This window comes from Melozone crissalis, unplaced genomic scaffold, assembly GCF_028551555.1.
Source record: "Melozone crissalis strain CALT ecotype California unplaced genomic scaffold, PUWL_Pcris_2 ptg000045l_1, whole genome shotgun sequence".
Lineage (NCBI taxonomy): Eukaryota > Metazoa > Chordata > Aves > Passeriformes > Passerellidae > Melozone > Melozone crissalis.
The window spans coordinates 21,523,688-21,540,779 of record NW_026535823.1 but is presented as its reverse complement, the minus strand read 5'-3'; the positions used below and the strand labels follow the sequence as shown (position 1 = coordinate 21,540,779).

General features: G+C 37.1%; 1 protein-coding gene across 4 annotated transcripts in view; it reads right to left on the bottom strand.

Moving 5' to 3' along the window:
• Positions 1 to 513: 513 nt before the first annotated feature.
• ZZZ3 (zinc finger ZZ-type containing 3) overlaps positions 514 to 17,092 on the bottom strand; it is a 55,535-nt gene continuing 38,956 nt past the window's right edge. For 3 of the 4 annotated variants that reach the window (XM_054286248.1, XM_054286247.1, XM_054286249.1), the window contains exons 4-13: positions 15,407 to 15,545; positions 13,884 to 14,031; positions 13,684 to 13,802; positions 13,315 to 13,386; positions 13,045 to 13,146; positions 12,020 to 12,115; positions 7,774 to 7,926; positions 4,844 to 4,978; positions 2,212 to 2,312; positions 514 to 1,837 (exon numbers count right to left, since the gene is read on the bottom strand). In XM_054286248.1, coding sequence (XP_054142223.1) covers positions 1,693 to 1,837; positions 2,212 to 2,312; positions 4,844 to 4,978; positions 7,774 to 7,926; positions 12,020 to 12,115; positions 13,045 to 13,146; positions 13,315 to 13,386; positions 13,684 to 13,802; positions 13,884 to 14,031; positions 15,407 to 15,545 — 1,210 coding nt within the window. In that variant the 3' untranslated portion in view covers positions 514 to 1,692. The remainder of the gene's footprint in view (positions 1,838 to 2,211; positions 2,313 to 4,843; positions 4,979 to 7,773; positions 7,927 to 12,019; positions 12,116 to 13,044; positions 13,147 to 13,314; positions 13,387 to 13,683; positions 13,803 to 13,883; positions 14,032 to 15,406; positions 15,546 to 17,092) is intronic. The other variant, XM_054286250.1, reaches the window with a different exon arrangement.

Genomic DNA, 17,092 nt, shown 5'->3' with positions numbered 1-17,092 from the left:
CTACATTCTTTCTTCTGACGCAAAAAATAGCTACACCTAAAGTTACTGCAAAAATACTGATCAATTTATAATTAAAGTTACTAGGTGCAGCCAGCCAATTATCCTTCCTATTGCCATCTTTTGAAGTCAAATTAGTTTGTTTTCTAGCTAATTGCTCTGAGTATTCTAGCTTCAAAGCAACTGGAAGTCTATTACAGTTATAAAATAATCAAGTGTTTCTGAATCACAAGCTATACATTTCAATAAAAAATATATTAAGTAAAATATGTCACAATAATTACAAAGCTTCTCAGACAATGGTATACACTGTACCAAGGCTACTAAAATCTGGATTTTCTGTGGTCTGACAAAGAAGTCTGTGAGTGAGGAGGAGAGAACTGGAATGCTAATCCTGCCGGCCGGAGCGGCACGGGCGGCGCTGGGAGACCGATCCACAGGTCCTGTCCAAACTTTCCATCCTGATTAAAGAGTCAGAACTACACAGAAAGGAAGTCACAGCAAGCATTCTATATATAAACAGACTGTATCCACATAGTTTATTTCTCACAGTTCTCCTGACAATTGAACATTATTTAAGAACATACTGTATACACAGATAAGAAGAAACATACAAAATGTTTTAAATGATGCACAACAAAATCCAGCAGTATAAAAGAATGCATGTGAACCCTTGCTCACTGCTCAGGCTAAATTTAATCACTGTTTAAATAGTAATAAAAATACAATCTTTCATGGATCTTGTGCAGACTACAAAAGAGGAAAAATTATTACCATATATATGATTTATATTAGGCAGTTTTCTTTGATGAGTTGCACTAACAACTCCAAATACAGAGGCAGAAGGCTGTGTATTTTATTTTAAAGGAGTAAATGTTGAGTATTAGAGACTTTACACAGTTACTAGCACTGGCACTTTTCACCATATTTTGTACACATCACATGATCATCTTATATAACATTACATTTAAAAAATATATCTGAGTGACAATTTTATAACATTCACACACCATGAGCTGGTTAAGGAAGCAATGCCACAGTTGCCCCCTGTAGTGCTTCACTGTTGGTAAATAGAGTTCGTTGTGGTTTTAAAAAAAAATTTTAAAAATTGAAGGTCAACATGATTAAGCAGCTCCGATTTAATAAAGGCCCGTAGCCAACCATTGCTGAGACAGTGAGTATTTTTAGAGTACAGCCTAGAAGCAAACACTGTCATTGGTTAAAACCTTGCCTAAAGAAGTCAGTTACTGTGCTGAAAACTATTTCACAACAAAACTGCAAGCTACTAAACTGTTTTTATATAAATACTTCATCTCCTCTGGATCTCATTATAACCAAGTTCTTCAAAGCCTTTGGAATTTACTCTATCTTTAATGTGTGCTCTCATTTCTGGCTCACCCTTTTGTATGTGTTTCTTTTGTTTAGATTCACCACCTAAAAGTGACTAATGTGGTGAAAGAAAAGTCTCCCAGTGAAACCTTCTGCACACTAGGAATGTTCAGCTGCTGTTCAGTGATCTAGAACCATGACAGCTCAAAGCTGTAGTTTGACAAGTACACCCAGGAAGCTGTCATGCTGTGAGTGACATTTCAGGGAAAGCAGAGTCTTTCCAAAATGTGCACAGAATTAACAATGGTGCCATTGTTATTTTTCAAAGAGGATAGTAAACCCAAGTTGGTAGATCTGCTTCCCATGTCATCTATTTGCTGGAAAGTAGTTTGGGTCAAGATAATTGTAACTGGTGCCCTGGGACATGCAGTAGTCTCTGTCTAAAAATGTCTCTGCTCTGTAAATAGGTTCTAACTGGTGATCTTCCTTATGAATCTCTGTTTCATGCAGACTGCAAGGGAAAGAAAAAGATAACAGTTTAAAAGTCAAATACTTTCCTTATATTTAACTTTCATAAACAGTGATCATATGAACAGATTCAAACCAAACTGGATAGCAGTTCATTCATAAAGTCTAATTCCCCCCCCTTATTTAACTGCACCAAACCTATTTGTCCACTGTATTAAAGAAAATTAAATGATACATCCAGAATTTGCTTACAAAATTTATCTCCCACAAAGAGAGATGCTATTTTTTATCTTCCACTTTATTCAACACAGGCTATGTGTCTTGTGCTGGAGCAAAGATTTCCACCCTACATAGCAATTCTGCAGCAGAGAGATTCAAGCTAATGACAAATAGCAAGTAGAAGCACAGGCTGCTCACCAGTCAGAACAGGAATCACAGAAATCCAAGGACATTTCTTGAGGGCAGTCTTGGCAGTGCCACCGAACGCCCTGGATGGGTTCAATCCCGCAGTTATCGCACTGTGGAGCAGAGGGAACAGCACTGAGAAAGCAGCAGCTGAGGGAGGCACTCCCATGCCTACGGTGCACACCAACTCACCCACGGGAATCTCTGTGTGTCCCTGTGCCACTGCCAGCCCCCACAGCTGAATTCTCCTCACCATGTGGGTAAAGAAGTCCTCATTCTCTAGGAGAGGCCCTCCAGAGCCATGAGGATCCACCAAGTTTTTGCCTTGCTTCCCACTCCCCAAATGCCCCACCTTGGCACCACCCTGCTCGAGCAAAGCAGCCCAGCCCTGCCTGCAGACTCTCTCATCCTCAGGTGGCTCCAAACTGCTGTGACACAGCACAAGGATGGGATGCTTCACACAAGCCCAGCCACATGCAATGTCAGCCCTTCCATGGCAGAGGGAAGCAGTAAGACCAGACCAGCAGAGCTTGTTGGGCTGCTGGGGCTGTGGATCAGGGCACACTGATGCCCTTTCCAACTCAGGAAATGCAGTAACACATCATGGGTGGGCTGGAGCTAAAGCCAGATGGCCAGGAAGGAAGGGGAATAACATGTTCAGAGAAGGAAACAGAGGTCTGGAACTAAAACTGAGCAAGGAGACAAGAACTAATCCCAAATGCAAGAGTGTGGCATGAAGAGAAAAAAATCAAAGATAAAACAAAACATGAAAGACTAGATGAAAAATTCACAGTGGTACAGAAAAGGGGCAAAAGTATTTGATCAAAAGAAAGAAACCAGGAAAATGGGACTTGCAGGCAAGGAGAGCTTTTAAAAATCCTGAACTATGAAGAGTGCTGCAGAGACAGGACTGAAAAGGAAAACCGATATGGGAAACAAACCTGTGCTCCCATAGCTCATCCTCTATCCACCCATCAGAACCTGAACTGCTGTCTCAGCATCTGTGAAACCCAGTGGGGCACAGCAGCTGCTGCTGCCACCACCGAGGCACTCAGGGTCACCAACACCTCACACAAGCCCTGGCACAGCTGCACCCCTCTGGGCACAGATGCTCTTCCAGGGTCAGGCTGGGAGTGAGCAGGGACTGAGCACACCAAGAGCTGCTCTTTGAAAATACCAACTTCAGAATAATGCTAGAACTGAAAAATTGGCTCCAGTTATCTGAAGTTGAGGACCAAGACAGTGGAAAGCCTTGACCTCAGTTTTTATGCTCCAGCTCCCCTCTGCCCTCTGAAACAGAAATAATACTATGCCTTTCATTTTTTAATGAAGTAAAGAAGTATTTGCAAATCGCTTGGATATTATAGCAGTGAAAGCCATAAAAAGCCCACAAGGGATTCAATAATTCAATATTCAAAGCACAGGTTGAATAATGTGTAGTAAATGAGGCCAAAGGCTCTGCAGAACCAAATCTGCTCTCAATGGCTGCTTATTAGGTGAGGTCTGGCCAGCCCACAGACTGAATTTCCTGAGGGAAAACAGCCCATAATCACCTGATTTCTCAGCTTACTGTAATGCATAATACAATCAAAGTCAAATGCAAAGAAACTTTCAAACTTTAAATGCTTGACACTGTGTAATGTCAATTTACTTCTCAGGATAATTTTATGTAGAAAAAGAAGTTTGTTGAAGTCTGGTCTGACTGATTAAAGCTTAAATTTTGGGAGGAAGAAAATGCTTATTTAAAAAATCCCCACAAAATGAAACACCAAACATACCATGCCAACTAAAACCAACAAAAAAAAGAAGAAGCACCTTGGTGGTCTAATAACTTTAATCTGTCAGTATCAACTGATGAGGCTGTCTTAATTTTACAGTTAATTTGAACTGAACCTTGAACTGTCCTTGCATTCTTATGTAAATGGGTATTAGACAATAAATCCATCTCCATAACACTAAAGAAAAAAACCCCTATTCTAACAGTTACAGTAACCAGTTAGACACAAAATCCCTTGCAAACCAGAAAATAAGATTTCCAGAGTGCCCTTTCTTTCATGTTGCCTATTAATGGCTGTTGCTCAGAAAACACATCAGTTTAACTTAATGTTTTTTTTCTTAATTTTACATGAACATTGTTTTATGTCCTTGCTTCAACTTCTGTCATTTATCACTTGATTAGATTGTGAAGTTGCTACAAAACAAAAAAAATTTTTAATCTATTACTCTCACCCAAAATCTCTGTCCCTTCTTTGGCCTCGGGGGGAGGCAAAATTGCTCCAAACTCATAATCAGAAAATTATCATTAATAATCGCTGTCAAAACAGAATGTAGTGTCAAATGGAATTCTATTATGATTTAACAAGGCTCTAATACAAGCTGTATTTTCATAATGTTGTGAGAAAAAGACAGCATGTTTATTAATTTCCATATAACATCAGCATTCAGTGAAAGCTGAGCTACCAGAAAGACTGAATTATGTGGGCTATTTTTCTTAAACAAAATGAGGGAAAACAGATTCAGTGAACAAAAACTAAGGAACAAAACTTGCTGTATTCCATGAAATCTTTTCAGGAAATTCAAACCACATTCTCTTGGAAAACTCCTACATTCCACTGAGCAACAGAGGAACATCTCTTGCACTCACCTTAAATCCCACGTGCTGCACAAACCCACTTTCTGCATGCATCTGCTGGAGTTTCTGCTTCTTCAATTTTTTAAACTCTAACAGTTCTTTGTATTCAGGTAACTCTCGGTATGTTACTGGAATACTCTCTTCATCCTGTTCAGGGTAAAAAAAAGCCAGAAAAATATTCTTACTTAGGAATACAGTAACTAGTAAGACATTAATTTGTTCCATAAATCATTATGTATGATTAATAGTATTCAAGAAAATGATGGCATTATTCTAACATACTGGAAACATATTCTAAAAACCATAACACCCATATCCAGTATTAACTTCTCACCTTTACTGGTAAGAGTAAAGTGCAATGAGAAGCACCACGCCATGACTGAAAGAGTAGAACTCACAGTTATCCAACTCCCTTTATCCCTCTTTACTGTCTCTTAAGAGCTTATAAAAACAACTGCTATTTTTTCATAAATTATGAAGCAGTTTGTCTCCCTGCAGGCCAGTGCAGACATCTTTGCCAGAGAGTTACAACAAATGCTCCTCTCTTTTTCAAAGACATGCAAATTCTGTTTTTTCTCACACAGTTTCCCGCAACAAAGATTGATGATCTGCTAAGAAAGGACAGAAGCTCTAATTCTAGTTCAGATGCTCATTTCAAGGCAATGCTTTTATTGTAGCAGCTGTAGTTGGTAGATGTCACCTGTTTTCAAAGATGACAAGTCGTTACTGATGTAGAGCAGTTTTCACATCCTACACTGACAGAAACCTTCAGGTAGGGAAAACAACTACAACTACAGAATAGTGATTAAAATTCTTCTAATGTAGCCTGAATGTGTAATTTCCATCTCTTTTTATGAATCTGTGAAGATTGAAGATTCTGTATTATTTAGTAAGTTTATTAAAGGAAGTGAAGGAAAGAAGCTTTACTACATTTCTGAATGGCTTTATCAATTATTTAATTGCAATTATGAGCCTATATAAAGGACTAGGCTGCAAACTATCAGAAAAAGTTATGGTCAAATGACACAATTCAGTTGTGTAGTGATAAGCTACATTTTCTTTAATATAAAACAGAGATTCACCTTCCACACAAATCTCAAAAGCTTTTCTGAGAAAAAATGCCTGTCACAAAATAACTGATTACTGAATAAAGTATCCTTTAATAGCTCCCTGTGTGGACAATTCATTCTGGAATAGTAAACAGCTGTGTTCTAGAATAATTATAGATTACTCACAAAATTAAGAAATCATAATTGAAAGGTAAATGAACTCTGTTAGCAACAGTGGGTCTTCACTTGAAAATAACTCGTTTATACCAAAACATAATTTTTCAGGAATAGTTATGACTGGTAATAATCAGGCAAATCTTTTTGTCTTTACACAGGAAAAGCATGTGGTAATTCCACTGTGAAATCAAAGAAAACCTTTTTTTCCTGCTACCCTGCTTTTCTTCTGCTAAATGACACAAAGTATTTTTCTCCAAGACAACGACTGTCACTAAGAGATCTAACTTGTAACACTGGAATAGAAGCCTTCATTTTGAATATAGTTTACAACCCCTTTTTGCTTCCAAATTGCTATTATTTTGCACTGATTGTGGGGACCTTTTTGGTAACTGAGCTCCCCTGTGTCTTTCAACCTTACTGAAAGCCAGAACTGGATCTATCTGGAAATGTTACTCTAGTGAAGGAAGAAAAGATTATGCCAAATTAAAAACATGTCACTGTGTGGGACATGACCACTATTATGACTGCTATGGGGCCCACATTAATTATGAGTTAGGGCACCATGGCAAAACCAAAATGTTTCAGGAAACTGTTCAAAACAATTAGAAAATATGTATTTAATGCCAATACAGAATAAAAGCATGTTAGCTCAAAAAGAGGTTGCATTGCCTCTCTTCTAACATGCATTTTGCTTTCCAGGCCTTTTAAGATTCTTATTGGATTATGCAAAGTTATCAGGAATGGCTGTGGATGAGCTGGAAGACCACAGAGAGAACACAGAAAATGAGCACAGATGGGATTTAAGACTAGGAAATAAATAAGTAAATGTAATACTTAAGGAAGACTATGCAGTGCAGGTAAAAAAGTCAGTAAAAAAATGAATGGACTGATAGTGGGTGGCCTCAATACTTGTGTTATGCAACAAGGTTTTCACACACAAGATGTCAGTAGGCTCACAAAAAAAAAATAGAATTAACTGGTCAGGTTCTTCAGTCTAAGGAAAACAGGAAAACCACAGTGATTCACACCAGCTGTGAAACTTGCCCAGCTCCCAAGCAGTAGGATATAGTCCTTCTACGATTCTGTGAGGAAATGGGAACAACATATGTCTAAATTCCTGTTGTATTATTGCATGGGATAAATTAGGAAAGTAGTACACTCCATGATGCAGCAATTCACTGGGTTAGGATGTCTACTAGAATGTGCCTCTAAGAATACATAAATATGCTTGCTGATTGCCAATTCACTCTGTTAGTTCACACTTTGAAGTGGATTTTACAAAATTCATAATTAATTCAGCCAGCAGAAGATTAAAAAAAAAAGTGACGCCAATAGCGTTTGAATTTTACCAGGGCTCTATGTAACCTTTCTAAAACACATCTTTAACCAGAATCCCAACCATATCATCTACAAGATTTTCAAACATCTCTTGTACCAGATCCCTTACTAAAAATATGCAACTACAACTTCTTTGAGATATTTCAGGACAAAAGTGTTTATGACTTAAAGACTTCCTTCCTGATTTGGTCTGAATTCTTTGCTGTCAGAAGCTGTTATAGTAATAATGTATTTATAATTCAAAATGGCTCACGAATCTTATTACAATTTAATACTTCCTTGATGATATTTTATGGTGAAGACGCCTTATCTATTAAACACTACGCAAGGTCAAAGTGACAGCAAGCAAGACATTCTCTGACTGATTAAATGACATACCGATACTTCCTCTTCTGCTGCAGTGTCCATATGGCTGTGAAAACTGCATCTGTCATCATCTTCATCCATATAAACTGGAGGTTCATGAGATGTCATGAAAGTTGAAGGTTTGAAAAGATGTTTATTTAAAGGATGCTGCCGTCTACTTGATGACTACAGTGAAAAAATGGTATATTTTTAAAAACATTCCTTGGCTATTATTTAAATAATCCTCATTGATAAAACTGCCTGGAATTTATTCTTTCACATTAAATATTCTATAACGTTTCCAATTACTTATATTTATATCTCTGTATCACAGCTGCAGTTCTTCTCCCCAATAACAAGTGGAATCCAATGAACAGTGCAATACTTTGGTAAAAATGCAGCAAAGAAAGAGCCCTTACCATAAAACCCCAACCACCTAAACAGGTGAGACTGACAGCAAGAGTAAAACACAAAGTAAGGCTGTTATAGTTTTGAAGACTGAGGACCAGAGAGCAAAAATATTCAGAAACTTCCAACAGTGTGTGAGACTAAGCAAGGAAGTAATTTTGCACAGGCCCAAGAGACAAAAGGTCCATGCTTGACACTTATCAACTTCTTGTACTTGTGCCTTAGAAAAAAACCCAAGTCTAGACCTATTGTCCTGGTGCACAAAAGATAAAGCAATTCATTGCAACAAAAAGAGGATTCTAAGAGTTAGAAAGAACTGCTCCCTAAAGGTTTTCATTTCCACTGCAAGAAAAAGGAACAGTAAAAACATTAGATGAAATAAATTACTCCATTAGTGCACATCTAGAAACTTTCAACTTTAATGCTGTCTGAAGGTGTAGAATGATGCCAGTTTTAAAAGAAGTTACTTAAAGGCACTCAGCCCCTATTACTTATTCCCCAGTGGAAGAATATTAAATATCAAAAAGAAGAATTTGGGGTGAATGAAACTGACTCAACCTCTTACTTAGCTGCTTTCCAGACTAGTAGTTTGACATTTAACATCAAAACTTACATTCCTCGACTTAAAAAAACCCTGCAGTGTGAATCAAAAACGTAAACATGAAAAGTGTTTTTCCTAACAATCATAAAAATGAGGATTGTTTTACACAGTGCCTAGCTGCTCATACAGCTAAAAAAAAGAGAAATACTTGCAATAGTTAGTACTTTCTCCTTTTTAAGCAAGAGCTTTTATCCCAAAAGGTTCCTGTATCAGTTACAAACCTGTAATATTACAGTACAAGCCTTTCTCTCTAAAGAGGGATGTAGCCTTATTTTACAGTTTGCACAGTTAAAAACTAAAGGCACAGAAGACGCCAATGATTTAGATGGAATGTATCTATGCAGACAGAAGTACCAGGAGGAGAGCTCTGTTTGAGATTAGCTCTGTTTGGTCTTAATGGAAGAGATGAAGTCTGTAGAAACAACTGGAAGGTGGTACCTCTGATCTGCAGAGCTACTACAGTGCAAAAACAACAAGAATTTCTTCTAAGACTACTGTACTAGATCTATTGTGTTGGATTTTTGCACTTTCTGCCTTATGATCACCAACTACCTGAGTTTTGGTGTTTTTATGATTTCCATTAAGATTTCAAACCTTTCTAAAACACATCCATGTATAGATGGCATTTCAGCCTGAGCTGACACAGTTATTTACATTTTTTGTTAACAGAAAACAGATCTGCATTCAATACTAGATCTGGAGTCAGGAAAGGAAAAGTGTGACTATGCTTATACAGCAGCACTGCCAGCATGACAGTGCTGTGACCTACAAATTGAAATCAGGATTTGAATTATCTTCCTTCGGTGAAGAATGAACTAAAATATTACTTAAAAGTAGACAGTTAGAGATCATTTTCCCTGTGGGAAATATATCTCTAGATTAGGCTTAAAAGCAGGTGCACTAATGATATTATATAAGGATTAAATTGAAAATGATAAGCTATAATTGAAGAACTGAATACTAGAGACCTAAGTCTCTGATCCAGTTTTATTTTCACCAGCAGTAGGTAATGGTTATACAGGAAAATAAACTGATGCATCCTGCTTAATTTCCAGTATCATTAGTTAGAAGAGACATATGTCATATGAGTAGGTATACAAAGTTAACTTCAACAAGATGTTCAAAAAGTGAACAGGTTCCTAACCTCTCCAGTAACCATTTTAAATAAGCATCCTGAACAATCCCCATGGAGAAATGCAAGTATTTTCTTGTGAAGCACCCCTTTTGACACAAATCTTTACCTTAAAGATATCTATGTTTCTTATTTTCCCATAGGTATGTGCTTTAAGTATTAGCATCCAGTTTCAAACTCCCATTACTGGCAGTAAAACAGATCCACTGCAGTTACAGTTACTCAATATCAAAATTAGGACAGGCATGACCCAGGCTTCCAACAGCCCTTGCATTTCCTTTCTGCCACACTATTTCCCCACTGGAGAGCTGGGAGTAACTAAGCTGGTATGGTGCTGTAAATCTGTGCTCTAAGCAGACAGCTCTATCAGCAGGCTGAGAGCTCAGTTTCTCCACATACACTGTTGGTTTCACTTTTTCATCTGCTTTATTTCTTACACAGGATACAAATACAGCACAGCTGCTTAGTAGAAACCAGGGCAGAACGACCTTACTCTTATGACCTGGCAATGAGGATGTGAATTACACTGCAAAAACTGACCTAAGTATTGGATATCTTCTAGATAGAAGCCTAAGAAAAATCTGTGTGATGGGACTATTACTCTTACAACATGAGATTGTTAAGAATTTTACACAAAATATGTTTTGCTCTTGATTATACTGGGTTTGCCCACAGTGCAATTACTGTTCAAATTAGTGAAAAATACAGTAAAAATGTCCCACATCAACTGATTAAGTACTCCAAATGTTTATGAAATACAGTGATCTGCTGCCTGACAACATTACACACATTCTGTAATGATGGTCTTTCCAAACAAAATTAACAGGAAAGAACAAAAGGTTTGACCAAGGTAATAGTAAGTGGTAGAGTGACATAAAGAACTCAAACAATTATAATTTCCAGAACTAAATTTTCAATGCCTGTTGAAATCAGCCCCACAGTATTACTACACTACAGAAATTAACCCCAACCATTGATGTAATTTGGATTTCTGACAGATGAATCTCCACAGTATTTAAGGTATCACTGTTTCCAGCTGGTGTTTTGGTTCTTCTGCTAGAAAGCACTTTTCCAGTAGACAAGGTGGCAGACAGTCATGTCTGCACCTTCCCTGCCTCTGTTTACAGAGCACAATAGTAGATTAAACCCTGGTGAAAGTAAAATGGTATTACCATGATGGATGGCAAACTGGAAAGGCTCCAATACAAGCACTCACTGCTTGCAGTAACTTCAGAGATTACCTGGAGACAGCTAAGGGTGTGTAACACTTTAATCACTACACACCAGCTGCGGTAATCTTTGTATCAACCCATGGACAGCAACTTGTGTTTCTAACCTTGCAAAGAACTAAATCTGCAAATTTGCCTTTCTGTAGAATCAATGGAAAGTTTATGATTTATCAGAAAACATCATGGATACCTGGATGCAAACCAGTATGTTACTCCACAAAATGCCACTGTAAGGAGTTTTGAAGAAGTTTTGTAAATATCCAGGTAACAAAAAAAACCACCCCTAAATCCAATAAATAGAACACTCATGAAACTTGAGACTGTCCTCTTTTACTGTCTATGGACCTTATTAGTACCCAAGAGCACCTTAAAGATTATTTAAATAAAAAAATGTGACTGATTTGCACAGAAATTTAGTCTTTGCTTCTGTAAATTAAGATTTTTTGGGACCATATTTTTTCTCATCCATTCCAAGGTCAGAAAAGCACTGTATTTTAATAGACATTTTGGCTTTAAGCCTATGCCTAAGCTAATTCAGCATGCTCAGTTATACACAATTTTCTATGGATTTACTAATTAGGAGATTACTGTACAATATGAATTATAGGGCTCGTTATCTTCTTCCAACAGGGTTTTCATTATCACTTCCTGACCAGTTATGGTAAACTTACAAATGAGGAAGAAGTACCCCAAGACCATCATTCTACCCTGCCTGTTCAGCTGCAACCTGAACACTTCATCTTCCCAAGAGCTGCCATTGTGAAACCAGAATTAACATCCAATTCACTCCACAGTGCTACTGGCAAAAGAAAAGGTTTTAAAGTATTACTGATTTAAAGTATTACTGATTCCAACTCAACTTCCACATAAATGCAAACAGAAACACAGGATTCTGTAATATTGTCTCACCTTTTTGGAATATAAATATAAGTTTGGTGTTCTTCCTGGAACTGGAATACCAGCTTTAGTCAGTTTAATAAAATATTTCTGCACTCTACTGGCAACCTAGAAAAAACATGCAACAACTCAGTGTCAAATGAAATGTAACTGATCTTCAAAGTTTTACCAGGGTTGCTACATTGATTCAGAATAACAGGAAAAGAAATCCTCTGGATTCTACTTTGCAACAACTACTCTAACTGGTACCTATCTTGCAGTGCTGCATTTGTGCTATTTCCAGACACTTTGACAGCTTTCAGAGAAAAAATTACCCTTCTTTAAAAATACAAAGAAGATCTTGAAAAAACTGTGATAGAAAGAACTTTAGTACTAGTTTACTTCCAGCTGCAGCTAAACTTCTTAGCAATGCCAAATACATTATCCATGGTTAGCACACAGGAAGTAGGTTTCCATTATGAAATCAGCATGTCTATTTTTTCAAATGTGGAGAAATATAGATATGATCAGAAATTAGGAAATCCAGTATACTGAAGTACTGAATTATATTTTTATCTGAAATATACAAATGATATAAATGAAATTAAAATACTGCAAACACAGAACATCAGCATTTTTTACTTCTGGTCAAAATGGAGAAATCTTAGGGGAAAAATTCCAACAAGTCAGATGGAGAAATACTTCGTGTCTCCTCATCTGTGTCCTTCTTCTGCCTGTGATATTTACATGTCTGCCCATTCTAGAGTACTGAGGTGCAGGAATTCAGGCACTACAGTGTAACTCAGTCTGAGCACAGCTGGTGTCACTGCACTTGCTGTACAGAATTAAATTCATGCTGTCAAGATCTAATGAACAATTAGGTTTGGCTCTGGGGCACATTTAACATTCTGTATTTGAGATCCATTGTTATTGGTGAAATGCAGGCCCTGCCGCTACATTCTTAAAATGATTACTGAAAATACACTGAATTTTCTTTACTGATATTAAAAAAAAAAGTGAAGATAAGGGATTACTTCTGGAAGTGTTTCACATGTTACCTGCTTTGCTGTTCTATTTCCCAGCTCATCTGCTATCTTCTGCCACCGTCGGGACTCCACCTCCTCTGGTGGATACTTCAAAAGCAATTGCTCCAGCTTTTTCTAAATCAACAGCAAAAAGGAATAAATACATTTTTCCAAGTACAGTTATGAGCTGTCAAATATCTAAATACATGTTTCTGATTTCCCAAGTGCTATAAACATTATCCCACAATTTTCTTTTATGCTCATGTATGCTGCCAGAGCTACAAAATTAAAGTTTCCTGTTACCTGTTCCTCTACAGTCCACAGCTGGTTAAAAGTTTCAGGTTTGGTCTCATCACAAAGTCGCCCTCTTATCATCTGCTCAAACACAGGACATAAAATGGAATATCTGTTTAGAAAAGTTATAGCTGGGATAATTGATTTGAACCCTCTTTCTACTTAACTTAAACCAAAACCAAACCAAAGCATGAGACTTCAAAATAAAATTAGTCGAAATCAAAGCTCAGTTCCAAGATCTGAGTACAGGAATGACATACATCACCAACATGAACATTTGAAGTAACCGTTAAGACACTCACACTCCATACTCAAAAGAGAAAAAACAAATTAAATTTACTATTTTGCAACTTTTTTCCTTTCCTTTTGCACAACTACCTGTGGGCGACTGTTTGTGGAACCTTCTGGACCATCACTTAAAGGCAAGACAGAGTACGAAACAGACTCTCCATCCTTCTTGGGATCCAAAGGACTTTTTGGTCTTGCAGGGATACCTACTGTAAGCAACACAAAGGGAGAATTACTGAACTCCCACACTGGTCATTTCTTTCTTGTAACAGAAGCTCACTTCCTTTTACCTTTGTCAAAAATCAGCTTCACTCTCCTACTGTTACGTTTTCGGTTTTTGAACTCTCTCTCGAAGTTTCCAAGGCTAGTGGTGTATTGGTCCCAGGCAATCTCAGGGAGCTGAACAACTCTCTGAGGAAATGGAAGACCCATATCAACCTGAAAAAATAAGAATGAAAAGTAAAAAGCAATATTTAATACAATCACTTTATATCCAAACTAAAACCTACAAATACTGAAATGCTCCAAAACCCAATGCTGCTTTTTATTTGACAGAAGAATGGAAAACCAGAATTTCTGTGGTGCCATGCAGCACAGGTTTTTTTAATAGAGAAGATAAGATCTTTCAAGAATTATACACAACAGTGCATATAAAATATGCAGCGGCACGGTCAATGATGGCTTATTGAGCATAAAACTTTAAAGAGTGCATTTCACAGCTGAAATCAGGTGTTTCACACTTCAATAACCTGTTTCTGACTGTCCTTTATTAAACATACCATTAGTTGAGAATGTGCACCTTTCTTAACCTAAGAACCCAAAAGATTCAGAGTTTTATCACCTGATACCTCAACTCCTCCCATCAGAGAAATCTATGCCTATTTTGCACTGATTTTCCTGTCTTCTGCCTAGAACAAAACTTCTGCCAAGCTCACCTCTTGATTTAAAGGTCAACTGCAAGACTATCATTCCTTTGGTCCTTTTTGGACAGAAGTACACTAGAGTGCTTGAAACTGTCCTTAGTATTTCCCCATAAAAGACTAGCAAATGCAACACTCTTACCTCATTTATGCTATCAAAACTTAAAAGAAAGACAACGACTGAAACCAAGGGGCTTACTTATACCCTAGGTATCTACAGACCCAGGAAAATAGAACCATAACTTCATTCTTCACTGAAATATATGTTGCTATCACACTAGAAGGTCATGTGTTTGCCAGTGGTACATGCTGCAATGATACAGGATTCAAGCTGAAAACTTTTCTTCAGTACTCCTGTTACTACAGGGGTTTTAAAGCTTGAAAACAAAATGTTTCCTCACAGGAATGGATTCTCCCCTGTCAGACAATATTCAATTCTGTTATCTGTAACTCAGGTATGTTTTCTAGTGTTCACTTTGGGTTTGGAATAAAGGCTACATCTCCTGCTCTTTAAACATGCCCTACCAAATTCATTCCAAGCACAACATTTCATTTCTCAAATGAGAAAGATGAGAATTTTTTGATCTGATACTCCCAGTCACGTGTAGACTTCAAGTTGTTTTAAAATAGCTACACTATAATTCAAAATTTAACAATTTCATTTCTACATACCAAAAAAAAGGCAAGGAAGCATATCTGATAAAATCATTGAAGACCTATGTCTTACAGATCTAGCAAGAAAGTAAAGAGCTATTTTTGCTCAGCAGTTAAAAGATTCTAAGCTCATAATTTTTATGCAAGTATATATATATGTTCTTCAATTTCTACAGAGCCTGAATTACTAGTTATTAAAAAAAATCCAAGGAAGACTTAGGAAAAGTCCATAGAAATACCTTCTTCTGGAGTCTTTCCACAAATCCAATAGGATCTTTCAGTGCTTCTCTCTGGTGTCTGCCTAAACTTTCAAGGTCTTGAACTGCTTGAGTACGTTGAGCCTCGAGTACAGCAATCGTCTGTAACAGTCTCTGATAACTACAGAGACAAAGGAAAACATCTCACTGCAATTGCCTTTAAAAGTGACAGCCCCCACCTAGCCATGGTTATCTGCCAGAACCTACCAGATTTCATAGCTTATCTGAACCATTTCATAACATTTTTACTGAATTAAAGTAAAAATTAATTAATTTTAAGACTACCTGAATTTATATAAACCCATAAGGGAAAATATGTTTAACTCTCCAGTGGCTTCCTTGAAACCTGCAAATTCTACAGCAGCTGAAACAATATGGTATACTATATTCATATTCTCAATAGCTGCAACCAACAGACTTTGCTTACAAAGTTAAAATACCACAAACAAAATGAGCTAATTTCTCTTCAACATCAGCTTCCTTCTACCCCAATACAAGTGGCTACCACAGAATTTTAACATCTCCCTCAACCATCCAAACACTGGACAGGAATGGTTTATAAACACAGCATTTTATAGAAGCCCCATCTCAGAGCAGAGTATGAGAATAATTTTTGAAATGTAACAACAAATCAATGAAAACATAATCTGCAAAATAAATTCAAACCAGATTCCCCTAAGAATACAGAAGCTGAGTGAAAATGTCAGAGTTCCCTCAAACGTGTCCCCCCAGAGTCACAGACAATTTGGAGTGTCTATTTCAGACACGTTCAAGCATCACTGGTGGGACTGACGTGCCTGTACCCAGTAATGAGTGCATTCCAAACTGGTTTTCAGAAAGCTAACTCAGACTCTGGAAACCATAGGACATTTTAACACAGCCTTTAAAAAAGTAAACTACATTTAATACCTTTTATTAGCTTTAAAGTAACAGTTGCCCACTTCAGTTTCTGAAATCCCATAGCTACCCATGGCCCCTGTTGTTGCAAATTATTATGTCTTAACTTTTTTCATGCCAGTATTTTCTGCCATTTCATATTACAACTGTAATTTAGTTCAGCACAAAATACACATACTAATATCAGGTAAGAGCAGCTCACTAGTACAGTGTTTCAGTATCTTTTCTTTCTGTTCCTTATTGCTAAAACAAAGACAAGCCTGGCACAATAAATTCCATGTGTACTACAGAAAAGATCCAGAGTTGACTGAGGTAATTCAAGTTTTTCAACTAACTGCACTAATAATTGGGTAAGGCTTGAAGTAGATAGAAGCAAACAGTCTTAAGGTAAAAGACAGGCTTTGTATCTTCAAATATTAAAGTTTCTACCTGGACATTAAACTGCTGCCTCTCCATGAGAGAAAGTAATCTTCTTTCCACTCAAATGTAGCATTTACAAAAATTTATGAAACATTACTATACTTTTTGAAGTTTGAAACTAAAATACTGAGCTTGGTTAAAAACAATAGGACATCATTCTGTTATGAATTTATTACTATGCACATTTGTCTGCATATATTCAGGTTTGCATGGAACCAAGATCTAAAATGCTTGTTTATTAGGCCATTAATATTGAACAGTATTGAATATTTTCACTACTGGGAAAGTACTCCAGTTTCTTCTAATCAAAATAACTCTGCATAAAGCAAGATAATTGATGTGGCTATTTCT